This window comes from Strigops habroptila, chromosome 2 (genome assembly GCF_004027225.2).
Source record: "Strigops habroptila isolate Jane chromosome 2, bStrHab1.2.pri, whole genome shotgun sequence".
Taxonomy (NCBI): Eukaryota; Metazoa; Chordata; class Aves; order Psittaciformes; family Psittacidae; genus Strigops; species Strigops habroptila.
The window spans coordinates 10,257,316-10,273,290 of record NC_044278.2 but is presented as its reverse complement, the minus strand read 5'-3'; the positions used below and the strand labels follow the sequence as shown (position 1 = coordinate 10,273,290).

Genomic DNA, 15,975 nt, shown 5'->3' with positions numbered 1-15,975 from the left:
CTTCCCTGGGGAGCTGGACCACCCTGGGGTGAAGAACTTTTTCCTTACATCAAATCTGAACTTACCCATGTTGAAGCTTTAAGCCAGTTGCTTGTGTCCTGCTGCTGGGGCACCGAAGAGCAGAGACCAGCATCTCCCCCTGCTTCTTCTCATGAGGGAAGTGTAGACAGCCATGAGGCCAACCCTCAGCCTCTAACTGAACAAGCCTGGTTAACTCAGCTCTTACTCCGAAGTCAGGCCTTTCACCATCTTTGTTGCCTTCCTTTAGATACTAATATTTTCATATCCTTATGTTGTGGAGCCCAAAACTGCACATATGACTCAAAGTGAGGCTGGACCGATGCTGAGCATAGTGGGATCATCACCTTTGACTGGTTAACTGTACTGTACCTAATGCATCCCAGGATAGTAGTGGCAGTTTTGCCTGGCAGGGCACACTCTTGACTGGTAGAGCTTACCATCAACCAAAATGCACACATCCCTTTCTGCAGGGCTGCACTCCAGCCTCTTGTCCCCCAGTCTACATGTCCAGCCAGGGCTACACCATTCCAGGTGCAGAATCTGGCATTTGTTCTTGTTAAATTCCATGTGGAATGAATGCAGAAGCCTGTGTGTGAGTTTGTCACAGCTGACTTTCTGTGCTCAGACTTACCTGACAACTACCAACGCTCAAGCCTCAAAGCCAAGGAGCCACCATAACTGGTCACAGCTTCTGTTCAGGAGTCTGAAGGGTGCAGAAAAGTGATGAAAACTAAGCTAGAGCCATTCTTGTAAGTTCTTGCAGAGCTGTGAGTGAAGCCAGGAGTGCAGCTATACTCAAATTATAGAGAAAAAGCTTTTGGGACTCAGCATTCAAAGAAATACAAGTTTATTTACAACCAAAGGAGAAAACATGTCCATCACATCCAATTCTGGTGTATTTACAGCATCCACTCAAAGGATCAAATAGAAAAGGGACCATGAGAAGAAGGACTCCTCATCAGGGACTGTAGCGATAAGACAAGGGGTGATGGGTTTAAACTGAAACAGGGGAAGTTCAGGTTAAATATAAGGAAGAAGTTCTTCTCTGTGAGGGTGCTGAGGTGCTGGCACAGGGTGCCCAGAGAAGCTGTGGCTGCCCCATCCCTGGCAGTGTTCAAGGCCAGGTTGGACAGGGCTTAGAGCAACCTGCTCTAGTGGAAGGTGTCCCTGCCCATGGCAGGGGGTTGGAGCTGGATGATCTTAAGGTCCTTTCCAGTCCAAACCATTCTATGATTCTATAGGGCAGAGGGTTGGTATTAAGGAGAGAGGAAGTTTCCTGTTGAATTGCAGAGCTGCTGAGCTGAAACGGGCCAAAACCTCTATACTTTAAAAGCTGAGGCTTCAGGGAACACTAACAGGCTAAATTCTAACTCACAGCAGCGGGCAGAGATGTAGCTCCTGTAAAGAGCTTCCTTTGCTCTTCTTCAAGTCCACTGGAGCTGCCCCAGCAGAGGTGAGCTTGGGCCCCAGAGAGCAAGGGAAAGAAGGTGCCCCATTGTTTCCTGTTACTGAAGGATGAAGGGGTAGCAGGAGACGCTGCTGGCGTGCACAGGCAAGGGATGCGGAAGTCAGCCAGCTGAGCTGGAAAGCAGTCTGGTTCAGGCCTGAAAGGTGGGATGGAAAAAAAGGAGAAGACCTAATTTCAGTCCAAAGGCAAAGAATGCAAGACAGCCCAGCCTGGATGTGAGCTCCAGTCCTGCACCCCTGGTTCAAACCCCCCATGGGGCTACCTGCAACCTATCTTATTTTTTCCTTAGTGAGCCTTTCAGCTTCTTCTCCAAGGAGCGCTGCTTCCGCGCCTTCTCCTCCTTCTTCCCCAGGTTCTCATAGACCGTTGACTCCTCTTTCTGCCTGAAAACCAGGGAAAAACAAGGGAAAAAGTGAGCAAGAGGAAGAAGTCAGCCAAGGCAGCAGGGAGACCATTGCCAGAGGCAGGCCGAGCTGTGCCTCTGGTTTAGGTGAGCTCTTACTTGGAGGGTTTCCGTGCAGCTTTGGCATGCACGTTCCTTGCTGCAGGGGGGTAGGCAATGTTCCCATACTCAGACTCGTTTGGCTTGCCTTTCTGTGACTACAGGAGAGAAATACCAAGCTGAGAGGAGTGTCATCTGGGGAAAGCAACGTGAGGCATCATGGAAGAGTTCTGGGTGTTTAACCATGCTCCATGCTAGGATCTCAGTGGAGGTTGGTGGATTGCTGAAGGCCTCAGGCTCAGTGCACTCTGCCACTGCAGTCACAGAGGGATGAAAATGCATCCTTGTAACAGGGGTGAACAGTGGGGCAACCAAAATCAGGAGGCACTGGAACTCCAAAGAATACGAAACAGATAGCAGCAGCTGCTAGAGGCTACAAAGAGAGATAAAAGATGCCACTTATCAGGTAGCAGCAGAAAATCCTGCAACTGCAGAACCAGCATGAGAAAGACAAAGAGGAAAGGACAGGGCAAAGTCTTGTAACAAAATAGTGCTTGGAGAATGTAGTTGAAATAACTGCATTAAAGCTGTCTAGCAGTTCAGAAGGGGTTGGTGCTTGAGCTGCTAATGTTGTCCTCTGAATTTTCAAGAGAGGAACAAGGACTCAGACCTTGGTGCAGCATCATAGTCTATGTAGGTCCCAGTGCTAGCTTGGGAAACTGAGCACACCATCCCAGGCCTCGACTCACAGGACAGGAAAGCGGAGTCCCCTTTCTCACCTGGATAACTTCCAGCTTTTTCTTGGTTGCCTCTATGAACTGGCAGATGGCCATGTAGATGAACTTGTACTGGGCCTCTGTCTGCACCATCCCTGAGCGCTGGGCCCTCACCATCTGGATGGTCTTCTGGATGTCAATGTCACAGTCCAGCCCTAGCAAGGGGCACCAGGAAAGCTTATGGACATGTTCACTGCCCCCCTCTCCCAATTCTCCACCAAAAGCAGTCACAGTGAAGGTCAGTCAAGAAGTTTCCACCTCCCTCCATGCTCTTTACTCCTGTAAGGACCTCCTATCCCTCCTTCCTGCTCAGCATCTTTCAAGTCTGGCCCTGGAGAAAGAGCCCAAGCTCAGGGAAGGCTGAAGCTGCAGTAAGTGGGTATAGTGCAGAGATCCAGCGGCTGCCACACAGCAAGGACAGTGCAACCTGCTCAGGGCTGCGGCAGGATCTCTCCCACTGATACCTGATGGTTTTAATCCATTTGCAGCTGGACTTAAGGGCACAGCCCTACTGGGTAGGCCAGTTCAAGATACTTTGGGGTCCTCTTACCCTTGGTGGAGATTGTTTCCACTATCATATCAATGATGATGATAGTCCCAGTGCGGCCAATCCCAGCACTGCAAGGAGAGGACAAGCAGAGGTCAGAGCAATACAGCTCCTGAAACAAAATGCAGCTGCTTCTGGGGAAGGACACGGCACTTGTAGAAGCTGTTCAGCAATGCCACAGAGTCACAGATTCAAGAGGCAGAGTTTGGTTTGGGGGCATCAAAGAGGACAAAGTAAGTATCAGGGCTGGCACATGCTTCATTCGCAAGTCCTGGGAACAGCTGGTGGAGCAAGAGAGACTTTCTATACCTCGCCCTAGAGAAGGGATGGAGAATGCTTCAAACCCCAGCCTCTACTGACCTGCAATGTACCAGAATAGGCCCCGCATCTGGGATGCTCTCTTGCTTCTGGTTGATTTGGTCAAGGAAACTGAGCACTCCTCCTGGCTCGCTGGGTACACCATGGTCAGGCCAGCTCAGGTACTGGTAGTGCCAGATCTCACGCACAGCGTTACCCTGATAATAAAAAGACACCCCACTGGTAAAACTGCAACCCAGTCCTATCCCTGGCCTCCGTCCCAGGGAGAGGTGGGTCTGAAGCCAGAAGGAATCATAGAATATAGAATAGTTAGGGTTGGAAAGGACCTGAAGTTCCAACCCCCCCGCCATGCGCAGGGAATCTCTGTCTCCTGTGCATTTCTTGGTGACTCCACCATGTAAGTCCAGCCCAAACCAGGTGGGAACAACCACCCAAACAATGATTTAACAGCAGCATCACCGCAGCACTCAGCAGTTCCCAGCCTTAGATATACAGTGACTGTTAGACCCGCTGGCTCAATGGCAGCCCTCGAGCAGGCATACTCACGTTATCTTTCGGACACACACAGAGGTGACGGAGTTTGTACTCTAACGCATCGTGCTCCCCAGCGTTCTCCACGAGGTAGGGACCATATTCCTTCATGCTGCCCACCTCTGGCCAGTAAGGCACACATTTGTTCTGTGTAGGTAGAGAGGACGGGGTGAGGACGAGCAGGAAAGAGCGAGGTACAGAGCAGTGGGTGAAGGAGAAGAGAGGGCAGCTCTGAGACATCAACAAGCCGCTACTTACCCGTCCTTTTTCTACCTCCCGTGTAGTCATCACGATAATGCGGGTGTTCTCCTGCCACACCATTTGCCAGAAGTCATTGACTGTGGTGTCCAGGCAACCCTGGCTGGCAATGTAGGTCTTGGTGCACTCATCTGGGCTGACTAGGTGGTTCTGAGTGTGGAAAAGGGAAGATCAGAGGGCTGCAGGAGCAAGAGGCCTTCCCCCGTTTTGGGCAAGCAGCCGTCTTTCAAGAGTCTCACCTTGATATAGTTGGCATTGATATAATCAGATCCAGGTATATTTGGGTCCCTTCCTTGGAGAATGACTCTGGAATGATCAACTGGGGATGCAATGAGAAAATAAACAGAGCACTGAGATGCTCTGATCCTCAGAGCCACGTGAAGCTGTGTCACTGCCCCACACCGCCCCGTCCATACTACCCAGTGCATGCAGCATGCCCCTTATTTTCACCTCTCCTTCTCTCAGCCTTATGATGGACCACTGGAAGCTAATGAGTGTGAGGCAACCCTCCCTCCTTCCTTCAAGGACATGAAAAGGCTGTGACCTCTCTCATCAGCTCTTACATCCTCAGTGCAGCAGCACACCTTTAAACCTATTCTGAAGGCTAGAGCGGGCTGAGGCAGAGCCAGGGATGACTCAGGCAGCTCTTCATTGCCTGTCTGTCTGTTTGGGGTTTTTTATGGTGGAAAAGCAAGACTCACAGGGCAAGATGTTCTTGTATCGGTTCTTGCTCTTATTTTCAGGTCTCTGACCCTCGTGGCGGTCAAACAGCTGCTTGGCTTCCTGTTTTTGCAGACTCTGAGAGCAGAAGAAAGAACAGTCATGGCAAGGTCACAGTGTATGACAGAGGAGGTGGGCACTCGCAGGAACAGTGGTGACTCTGGGACACATGATGTGCTTGCGGGAAAGCAGAGAAGTGAAAAGGAAACCTAGGCTTGGAAAGTCCAAGGCTCATGCCCTTCCTGTCTTTGTAACTCCTTCTCCCAACCATGAAAAAACACATTTCTGCCTCACTGGGTTTGCTTAAAGGTGAGCCAGAAGAACAGGTTCCAGAGACTTCTTTCAAGAGATAAATTAGCAAGAATTGACAAGACACCCCCAGAAGTTTGTGTCCAGGAAGAAATCAAGGATGGAGAATGAAGTGGTGCTCAGGGACTTCCCAAAAGGCCAGAATCATGTCCCCCAGCAGTTTCTTACATCAAATTCCTCCCAGAATCCAGCCTTGGACGCCTCCTCAGATAGACTCTTTTTGTTCAGTTCCTGCACTCTATTCTCAATGTCAGCAGCATTCACCCTCGTAGCATAGTAGGGCTGGGAATGGGAAAACACAATGGGTTGGCATGAGACAGATGCTGCTGGAGAGCAAAGTCTCCTCTGTGTGCTGTGGAGAAAAGGAGGAGAAGGACACAAAGCAGAAACAAACAGCAAGTGGGTCCCTCCAAAGGATCCCTGAGAAACAGAGGAAACGGGATTTACCTGCTTCAGGTACACAAAGGAGCCAGACACCTCTTCAATTCCAGTCTTCTTGAAGTGCTCCACCAGATCTGCCAAGCTGTCAAACGTTTCAGCACCTCCAACTGTGTAGCGTCCATTCTAAATGGAAGAAGAACGTGTAACATCCCACTCACAACCCCATGTAGACAAAGCTGATAATGCTCAAAGGTGCAAAGCCATAGGCACTACCTTGTGCCATCCAGAAAAGCATTCCTCCAGCAGGGAGGTCAAATGGTAGAGAACACTAAGTTCATAGCATGGTGAACTGCCTCCTGTCATCAGCAGATGGAAGCCCAGAGAAGGTGTATTGCTCTCAGCTCTTTTAAGGTCAGTTGTCATTGAAATCTCCCTCCACTATCTGCACCATCCCAAGTGAAAGGAATAGAACTGGGGGCAGCCAGGTTGGTCACATCCTTCAGACCAAGCGCGAAGGCCTTGCAGATGCTCCTCCTCCAAGAGCTTTTAACTCTTCTGATGAATTCAGACTTAGATTGTGAATCCTCCTCTGTCTTTCACCACCGACTCCCTGTACCGGAGTTCTCAGTGACACTGAGCCCTGCTTATGTCTGAGCACCCAGCCCTTAGTCACCCAGACTGGGATGAGGACATAAAGAACCTGCAAGGTGACAGTGCTCTGATCCAGTTTCAGGAACACTGCTGCTAGGAGCCAAGCCGTCAGGGCCCATGCCTTTGAGGACATGATGAGCAGGGATTGGCAGAGACCTCTTCCACTCCCTTTCCTTTTGCTCTCCCAACTGCTCACCTCACACATGATCTTGATGTGCGTGACTTTGAGCCGGGCCCCCGTGGCACTGGTTGCCCCAGCTGGTGGAGCATCAGAGCCAGGTTTAAGCTGGTCAGTGAGGACAGACAAGACAAAATCCCCAGGTTTGCTGAGGCTCTCCCGCACCAAAAAGGTCCAAGGGGTGGCTTTGGCCTGGAGAAGTGACTCAGCTGCAGAGCCTGACAGATGCCCATGGTACCACCTAGGAAAAACAAGAGAGGGTCAGAAGAGGTGGGGAGATGCAGGTAAGTGCTCTTGAGCTGATGAGTGAAGGACAGCAATGCTGGGAAAGGGTGAGGGAAAAGGAAGGAAGGGGGAGACAGAGGGGAAGGAAAGAGATAGGGCAAGAAACCAGGGGAGGAGCAGGATCTTGGGACCCAGGGCGCAGAATACTGGTACCAGAGGACAGAGTGGGAGAGCACCAAGTGTGATCCAGTTGTGTGATACATGCAAGCACAGGTAAGTGATGTTTGCTGGCTTGAAGACCAGTTGGGAGAGGGTAGTCCATGGGTTTCAGCACTACTGGGATTCTTGCGTTACTTCTGCAAGGTGCTTTGGAAGCTCAAACACCAGAGTCGGAAACTCTCTGATGGGATTTAGCAGTACCCAGATGGCTATGTTGAGATCAGATCCATTAAAGAACCACTCCAGCAACCCCTCTTTCTGAAACTCAGTCACCTCTTCAATCCAAGGGTAATTCCCATTCCCTGGGCACGCTACACCGCAGCAATCAGCCTAGCCATGGGATTGGGCACCCAGGAGCCACCCGAAGCCCATATCCTGCTCCTGGTACTTATTACTGTTGTTGATCCATGTGCACGTTCCTGTCCTCAGTGCAAACATCCAGTCTGCAGCTCCTTCTCTCAGCACAAGGTGAGGAGCATCCCTCTTTGACCAAGGTGCTCTCTGCCTGGCTGCAGGACTGCCCCGGGTGCAGGGGGACACGAGCATGGCACTGCTGCTGCCAAGCTCCTTCCCACCTATAAGGGTCTCAGGGCAGTGTGTGTGCCCAGTGGGATCTCATTGCACCCTGTGGTGTGGGCGCAAGTGACAGTCCCCAGAAGCTGGGAGATGGGACAAGCCTGGCCCTGCAGAAGTGCCAGTTTTGACCCAGGTTTTCTCTGTGCTGGTCCTCTAGTTCTTCATGCCTGTCCCAAGCTCCACAGTCTCTCTGGACCACACCAGAAAGTCTGGGGGGGCACTTCTGAGCTGACAAGTAGAGATGCAGAAGGCCATGTTAACTGCAGCTCTGTCCTGCTTCCACAAAACTCGCTTGGAAGCTGGAGCTAGAGATCCAGCCTACAGAAAGGCAAGAGCTGCAAGGTGCTCTGGACACTGGGAAATGCTCTGAATCATCCCACTCCTCTGTTACCCATTTTCTGGTGGAGCCTCTATGGGGTCTGACACATAGAATCATAGAACGGTTTGGGTTGGAAGGAACCTTCAAGATCATCCAGTTCCAACAGTCTCAGCCCAAGGGCCGCTGCAGCCCTGGTGCTCCTGCCCTGGCGCCTTCACTCCTTCCCAGCTCAGTGTCAGGGAGGTGATTTGGGTGCTCCTCCTCCAGCAGGGATGGGTTCAAACAGGCCCCTCTGGCCCTTGGCTGGAGACACAGCTGCTGAGATTGACCATTTTCCCTGGTGAGCAGCATTTCCAAAGCAGGCAGCTGATGCATCAGACTGACTTGTAATGCTCCTCCCTGCTCCTGCTCCTTGTGGGTACCACAACAAGCACCAGTGATGCTCTGTGCATCACTGCATGCACTGCTGTCAAGGCCAGGCTGGTGCTCCCAGTGCGGTTAGAGCTGTGGGAGCAGGTTTGCTGCTAACAGTGCAGGTCTAGAGTGGTACTGGCATCTATGGTGAACTACACATTGTTAGAGCTATCTGTCCCCAAGAACTGAAATGGAGCCCAGGAGGCCCCAGTCACAGAAGCAGCTGGGGCATTCATTCACCCCTGCATCTGGCCAGAGCAACACATTCCTCTACACAACATCTAGGAATCATTTTGACAATAAGACGTGGCAGAAGTTATTGTGCCTTGGCAAGTAACTTCTGTTTGATCCTCACCTCATGCACTGCAAGAAGTAGCAATGACATTCACTGCACGGCAGCTTTTAATTCCTGAACCTCCTCCCAAAGAAGTGTTCAGCCACCATGTGCCAGTGCTCAGATGCCCCCTGGGGAATGGTTGACCCCTCTTGCTCATCAGAGAGGTCTCCAGGCCTCCCCTCCACAGGTAGGAAGGGGTTAATAGGTCCCAGTAAAGCCCAGCTCTTCAAAGCCACGTGATGGAAAATCACTTGGGGAGAGAGTGAGAGGAGCTTTCGTAAGAGCCTTGCGGGCAGGGAGAAGTTTCCAACCGCAGAGAGGAAGGGAGGAAACTGCAGGGCCACAACCCAACGGCCTTGAGTGGAGAGGACAGCCGGCAGGCAGATGCTGGCCCCTCTGCAGCCCCATCCCCAGAGCAAGCAGGGGCATACGCAGGCGCTTCGCCCAGGGAATCCTTGTTCCCTGTCTCCGGGTGCATGAGGAGGATCCATCCGCCCCAGAGCATGGTATGAACTGCTCCCTGACCTGAAAACACAGCGGCAAGAGCAAAACCACCTGATTTGATTTAGGAACTTGGTGTCAGAGACATATGCAAAGTGGAGACAGGAAAGAGACTAAGCAGGCTAGGAACAGCTGGGGAACATGGTCCTGCTCTCAGCTACGTGAGTCACTCAGGCCTGGAATAACCAAGGAGGTCTGGGGCAAGACTGAGGGCTTCCACATAATATGTCACTCTACAGGCTGCTGCAGACCCGTAGCTAATACCATAACCTTTGCTTTTAGGAACAGTATATAAATAGCAAAGGCAACAGGAAACCAGAAGCAAAAGTAGAGCCCTCTTAAGTCTGCTGTGATGGGTCAAGGTATGGCCAGCTACTGATGATGATGATGATGCCCCTGTGGAAGCATAAGAGGCTACGGAAGGCAGGAAATACTTTTTGCAGGGTTTTCCCTGGGGATGCAGGCAGGGCAGAAAGAGGGCCTTGAAACACAGAGGAGGTCTCATCACAGACACATTGGATGCTTTGCTTTCTCCGTACCTCTCTGTAGTGGGGTCGGAACAGTTGAGCGGGTATCGCAAGTCAATGATGGTTCCATCTTTGTCCTGCAGTGAGCCCTGTTGCTGCGTGTAGTACTCCACCAGTTCTGACAAGGTGGCAAATTTCTCCCCTCCATACAGGTCATAGAAATCCCCGGTGTTCTGGATGCGGATATGGGTTACCTGATCACCGACCCTGTGGGATGATGCACAGTGAGGCGGTTGGAAAAGAGGCAGAAAATGTTCTGCATTACCTCCCGCCATGGAGATAGAGCAAACCACCCCAGTGAAAGCAGGTGACTGGAAAGAGAAACTCCCGGGGCAACTCCCAGTGTCTAGAAGATCCTGGGAAGCTCAGGTGCTTTGGAAAGAACTCAAAGGAATAAGGACAGGATGAAGAAGATGCCACAGGACATGTGAGGATCGGCGCATTCTGCGTATGTAACCCTGGAAAGACAGAAGCTGTGGTCCAAGCTACTTACCTGACTGAAAGAGAAAAATCCCCCTGATTCTTCCGACTGGGTCTGGCCAGAAAGCTCCCATGGACACCTCGTCCCTTCAGTAAGGCTTCAGCTTCCAGCCCACTCAGGTCACGGTGAAACCACCTAGCAGAGAAGATAAAAACAAGACCAAGTGAATAAAAAAGACTAGGCATTATTGTGGAGACTTGTACAGTGAAGCATGGCCCCAGTCAGCATGCCTAGAGATAGCCATGCAGGTGACAGCAGCACCCTTTCCTACCTGACACCTCCCTCACACTATGAAAGGTTTCCATTGAGATACGACTTCCAGGATGATTGATCCCCCAATCTGTCCTACTTTCCTGGTTCCCCCTCTTTACACACACACACTTCTCAGTCCCTCTTACCTCACCATCGTGGAGAGCAAATGAAGAGGGGGGCAAGCGTCTACCACCAAAGCAACTCAAAAAGCACAGAGGAGAACTCGGTTTGCGCTGGTGAGAAACGGGAAGTCGGAGGTCTGCGCTGGAGCACCCAACACCACGCTGGTTCTGCACCTCCTGGGAGCTGGCCATGCATCTCTCCCGGTGTCTACCATCAGTCCATTCTGACCCTCTCCATCCACCTCCGTCTGGCTCAGTGCCTTGGTCTCCGGCCCTCTGCACAGTGCTGTGGGGCACAAGCAGGTGCGAGCCTGTGCACAGCTTGGCACGCGCGGCTCCAGGGACAGGAAGCGCTCTGAGCCATCAGCTCCCCAGCCCCAAGCTGCTTTGCACACACTTCTGCTTCTCCTTTTGTATCTTTCCTCCCCCCTCTCCGCTGTCACTCTCTGGTTCCCTGTTGTCTTTCACACCAGGGCTGACTCTACAAATGCATCTTGGGTCCCAGCTGCGCCCACAGAATTCAGTTCTGCACGTCCTCTGGTTCCCTTCTTCCCCAAACGGCCAATAAGAGGCATGAGTGCTCCCCACGTCCAAGCCCTTGCCGTGGTGCCAAGCTGCCTGGGGTCACTCACACGCCTGCAAGGCTGAAGCAGGCAGCACATGGTGACATACACTGAGCAATGAAGCACCCCACTGCAGGTTACATCTGCCCAGCCACACAGCTTGGCTCTGCTGGGCTGCCCTCAGCTACCCACCTGAAACCTCCATACTATAGTTCACTGATGAACCCGCTGGGCAGGTAAATGTTCAACGTGCTCTGTACAGCCACAGGGGGAAATGTGTGCAAACCCAGACTCTGAGGTCCAGGCAAGCATTGTAAGCACAGCTCTGCCTTCCTGAAAACAGCCTGCTGGGGGATGCGACTGATGTGAGCAGTGGTAGCTCAAAAGGGATGGGGTGGGAGGTAGCCTTGAAGCTGCCCAGAGAAGCAGGCAGACACCAGGACAAACAGCTACTACCTACAGTGTGCCCATTCAACACCAAGGTTGCTTAGCCTAGGACTTTCAAGATCCCAGTGCAGCATACTGAAGCCAATCTGGACAACTAGATACAAAGAAGGAAAACTAACCATTTCCAGACACCCAGTAGCCATTTCCAGCTACAGCCCATGACTGCTCTTCTCCATAGCACTGGTTTCAAGGTCTGCAGGTCTCAAGAAAGAATGGGAGTTAAGCAGTGGCCAAAGAGGGCAATCCAGCTTCTAAAGGAGCCCGACTCTTAACTGGGGCCACCACAGGTACCCTGTGTGGTGGTGCGGGCAGCGGGAACAACAAAAGGTGTGCTCATCTCAAGCACCAGCACTGCAGCCTTCCCTGCACCCCACCAGACTGGGAAACCCTGCGGAAGCTGAACAGGCTGCTAGCCAGGAGCGAGACAAAGCTCGTGGCCAAGACAGGAACTAACAACAAAGGGAAGTACAGGGGAGACGAGTGGGAAGCTAAACCTTCTTGCTAGAAAGGCAACCCAGGCACCTACAGGAGCTTCCTTTGAAATGCTTCTGTTTTCACACACATGATGGGCTGGGATGTGGGGAGGTGCAGGGATCCAGCTGTCCTGACTTAAAACTGATAGTAAAAATAAGGAGAGTTTAAAGGCACAGAAACCTGTGGGTGTTGGGAACAATTTCTACACAAAGGTGTAGAAGTTGCACCTAAAAGACTGCAGCTAAATCAGAGCCAGTCTAAGCACTGGCACAGGAAAGAAATATTGGTTAGTGGTAGGAAAGAAATGACAGAAGTCCCAAAAGAGACTTCCCGATATCAAAAGATTACATAGAGTCAATATGAAACCATGGCAGACAAAAACTAAAACCTAGACATCCCTACACCTTATGAACTGGCTGAAGGGGAAAAGCTGTCTGACGAAAATAACATAAGTAGGACACAGAGGAAAAGGGAAAAAAACAAGGTCGCAAAGAGCCCAGATTAACAGGTTAAGAGATTTCAGCAAAGAGACTGCCCCTATGCTGTTGATTCAGTACAATGCAGGCAGTGGAACCTCATCTTGTAAAACCTTTGTGGAGCCAAGCCACAGCTAGCACAGGAACAAAGGAGAAGGTAAATGAAATAGCTAATTAAAGGATACCCACATCTGGACTGCTGTAAAAGAAAGGATACTGAGAAACTGGACAGAACCCAGCATAAGGCCACTAAGGCAGTGAAGAACCTGGAGCACAGCGGAGACAGAGGAAGCTGGGTTTGTTCAGGTTGGAGAAAAGATGCTTAAGGAGGGATTTAACAGCTGCCTGAGACTACCTAAAATGGGACTTGTGGGGTTTACAAACAATAAACCAGATTCTTCCTTGTGGGACACAGTAAAAGGTCAAGAGGCACCAAGCATAGCTTGCAGCAAGGGAAATTCTGATTAGATGTGGGGAAAAGCTACACACATGCTCCCCCCCAAAGGGTGGTTCAGCAATTGCCACAGTTCCCCAGGGAAGCTGGGGAATCTCCACTCCTGGAGATGTTCAGGACTCACCTGAACAAGGCTCTGAGCAACCTGATACAGCTTTGGGGTTAGCTCTGCTGTGAGCAGGGTGTTGGAGTAGGCGATCCAGAGGTTAAAGTGGTTGTCAAAGGAGGAGTAGAGGAAGAGGTTATATAGAGAGTTTCTTTTCCCTCTGTATTCCCTAAACCTCCATTTGCAGCTACCTGTAGAGTCAACCCTCAAATCCATAACAAATTCAGCATCCTTTGGCAAGGAGTTCCAGGGCCCATCTACAGAAACACTCCCTCCTTTGGCTTGCTTATAACCTGCTCCCTGCCTCATTTTTGTTAATGTCTGGTTGTTGTAAGAAAGAAAAATGACTGATTCCTGATTCCTATTCACTCCATCCGAACTGCTCATGATACCAACCTGTAACATCCATATCCTTCCTCAGCTCTTCGCTGGGCTGAAGACTCTTGACTCTGTTCTACACCTCTGATCATCTTTGCTGTCCCTCTCTGAGCTGTTTCCAAGACTGATGTGTTGTTTTGGAGATAAGAGTGAAGGATCGCACAGAACTGCAGCGTTCCAAGATGCTGGTGAGTCATGGACAGTGGTGAGTTCTGCTAACTGTTCACCACTACCAAGCCTTAAACCAGCAATTACATAGGCTTATATATGACCACAGGCTTACTCCAGAGAGGTTATGATTTGTTCACAGTTCATTGTTTTAGATGTAAATTTTGAATTCTTTTTTTGCATTAACATTGTTTTACATATGCCTATATGGAATTTCAGCTGCTGTTCTATTGCCCACTCATTCACTATCATAACGTCCTTCTGCAATTATTCACAGTCAGCTCCACCCTATTATCCTGAATAACTCTCTACCACCAGCCAGTTTTCTCACCTCACCAAGCTCTATGGGTCATTTGGGAATATACTGAACAGCAGATATTCCAGGTTAAGCCTGTGATCCGACCACTGATGACTTCCTTTTGCTGTAAGAACTGGATGCTTATTCCCACCTTCCAGTTCTTATTTTCTTCTAATTCTTCACCCAAGAAAAGCTTCATCTTCTTTCTTATGCCATGACTTTAGCTTTAGTTAAAGACTTGGACAAGAAAAATCTTGTCAACTAATTTTTTGGAACTCCAAGGAAACTGTCTCAACCAGACCTGCCTTATCCACAAAACTGGAGTTTTACAAAGAGTTGCCTTTGCAAAAGCAAATGCTGACTCTTTCTTCAATATCACACTCCCTGACATCTCCATTATACCGTCTACCCTCTTGCCCAGATACCAACTTGATTGCTCTGTGCTTCCCTCACACCCGGGGGATCTCATTTGGAGACCTTTCTGAGCATCAGCATTGCATTTGATGCTTCAAGTCCTCAGCACTGAGATGATTTTAGTCAGGAGGTTTTGTTGTTCTGCAGAGAACTGCATCCTAGTTCAGCTGTTGGCACAGAGGGAAGGCCATCTGGGCTTGGGGAATGGGCACATGGAAAATGGGACCCCAGGACAATGCTGGACCACTGTGGTCTCCCAGACCCTAACTACGGAGTAGCGAATCCCATTTCTGTGCATCACGCCACTGCAGTTTCCAGAGCAGAGCAACTGGCTGGACTGATCCTGAAGATTTTATGTCCTGCTGTTCCATGAAGGGCTAGAGAGACTGTAGTGAATCAAGCAATGACCACCCACCTGCCCTGTCTCTGTACAGAAACACTCAGAGACACTGGCAGAAAACCTGCAGCAGATGGGGCATCACAAAGCTGCTTGCTCTTTATCAAAGTGAGACGGCGCAACCGTAACAGTAGTAAGAATCTAAACCACCCTCAATTCCAGTCCTCCAGCCACTCTAAGGCTCCTATCAGAAGGTGGGTTTTTCCCTTCTGTGCCCACTTCCTACTGCCAGTATTTGTGGTTTTCTCCCCAACAAGTCCTGTTTGCTTCCCCTAACCAGCATTCACAGCACTCACCCACAGGATGGCATCAGGATCTTGACTCTCAGATCCCCTCTGCCGGAGGACTGACAGCGGCTGGTGGAGGAACCAGCCTCTTAACCAGGGGGTCCTACTAAAGAAAATAAAGCAATATTGGAATGAGCAAGTCAGTACTTTGAGACACACTTGGGGGAGCGACCAAACACCCTGACAGAGAAGGGCTGGAATTGCAGCCTCCCGAAGGGGCTGGATGCTCCTGCGGTGAGTGCCCCAGCGTGGTCGGGGTCTGCAGCACCTCCTATAACTCACCTGTGTCGGATCCCGCAGTCCCCAACTCCGCCTGTTCCTGGGCGGGCTGAGGAGAAGGCAGCTCCAGGTCAGCCAAACCGCAGAGGGCTTAATTCTCACCGTTTGCAAAGCACTTCCTGGGGTGTAGTTAATGAATAAATTAGGGGGGTGGAGGAAGGCCAAGGCCAAGCTGGGAGAGGTAGGTAGAGACGGAAGGGACCGACTACGCTTCCTGCCTCCTATCCATTGAGCTCACACCCTTGCTGGCTGCATTCCTGCCTGGTTTGTAAGTGGAAGGCAGAACCGGAGACAGCTCTCTCACACCTGGCTCGCAGCTCCCTGTTCTCCCAGGCCCGGCTTTGTCACCCCCAGCCCCGCCACGCTGGCCCACACCACCCTCCCCAAAGACCTCAACGCTTCCAAGGACAACAGGCTCATGAGGCAGGAGGCTACAAGCAGAGGCATCTGATGTCCCTCCGTTTGGATCAAGTCGGATACACCAAACGTCGCAGTGGAGCGAGGCTGCTCTGCTAGGTTTGTCTCTCTTCAGCTCCATAAGACATGGGATGCGATTTGATTGTTCTAATCCAGGCTGCAGCCAAACTGGGCACAGCCCTCCACACCACACCACTCCCTGCTGCCTTTTTCGTTAGGGCTGGTATGTCTGATTGCACATTCA

At 50.9% G+C, this 15,975-nt stretch overlaps 1 protein-coding gene across 9 annotated transcripts; it reads right to left on the bottom strand.

Annotated features, from left to right (window-relative positions):
• Positions 1–851: 851 nt before the first annotated feature.
• PTPN6 (protein tyrosine phosphatase non-receptor type 6) lies at positions 852–15,420 on the bottom strand. 9 transcript variants are annotated; one of them, XM_030471829.1, is made up of 16 exons: positions 15,318–15,420; positions 15,045–15,141; positions 10,212–10,334; positions 9,731–9,925; positions 6,619–6,841; positions 5,838–5,954; positions 5,559–5,672; positions 5,063–5,159; positions 4,601–4,680; positions 4,119–4,511; positions 3,615–3,769; positions 3,258–3,325; positions 2,711–2,862; positions 1,992–2,089; positions 1,752–1,872; positions 852–1,625 (listed from the first exon to the last, which is right to left on the bottom strand). In XM_030471829.1, the coding sequence occupies exons 2-15, from the start codon at positions 15,056–15,058 to the stop codon at positions 1,764–1,766; spliced, it is 1,938 nt and encodes a 645-aa protein (XP_030327689.1). In that variant the 5' UTR covers positions 15,059–15,141; positions 15,318–15,420; the 3' UTR covers positions 852–1,625; positions 1,752–1,763. The 9 variants fall into 9 exon arrangements, with proteins under 9 accessions (XP_030327689.1, XP_030327691.1, XP_030327687.1 ...); XM_030471831.1 differs by having other exon boundaries at positions 852–1,872; positions 4,119–4,250; positions 4,362–4,511; positions 15,318–15,415; XM_030471827.1 differs by having other exon boundaries at positions 852–1,872.
• Positions 15,421–15,975: the final 555 nt, after the last annotated feature.

Excerpts from the sequence above, each read along its gene's own strand:
- PTPN6 (XM_030471827.1), bottom strand. Across the intron at positions 4,512-4,600 it reads TCAATGCCAACTATATCAAG|AACCACCTAGTCAGCCCAGA; the intron begins GTGAGACTCTTG and ends TTCCACACTCAG. Across the intron at positions 2,863-3,257 it reads GGAAACAATCTCCACCAAGG|GGCTGGACTGTGACATTGAC; the intron begins GTAAGAGGACCC and ends GCCCCTTGCTAG.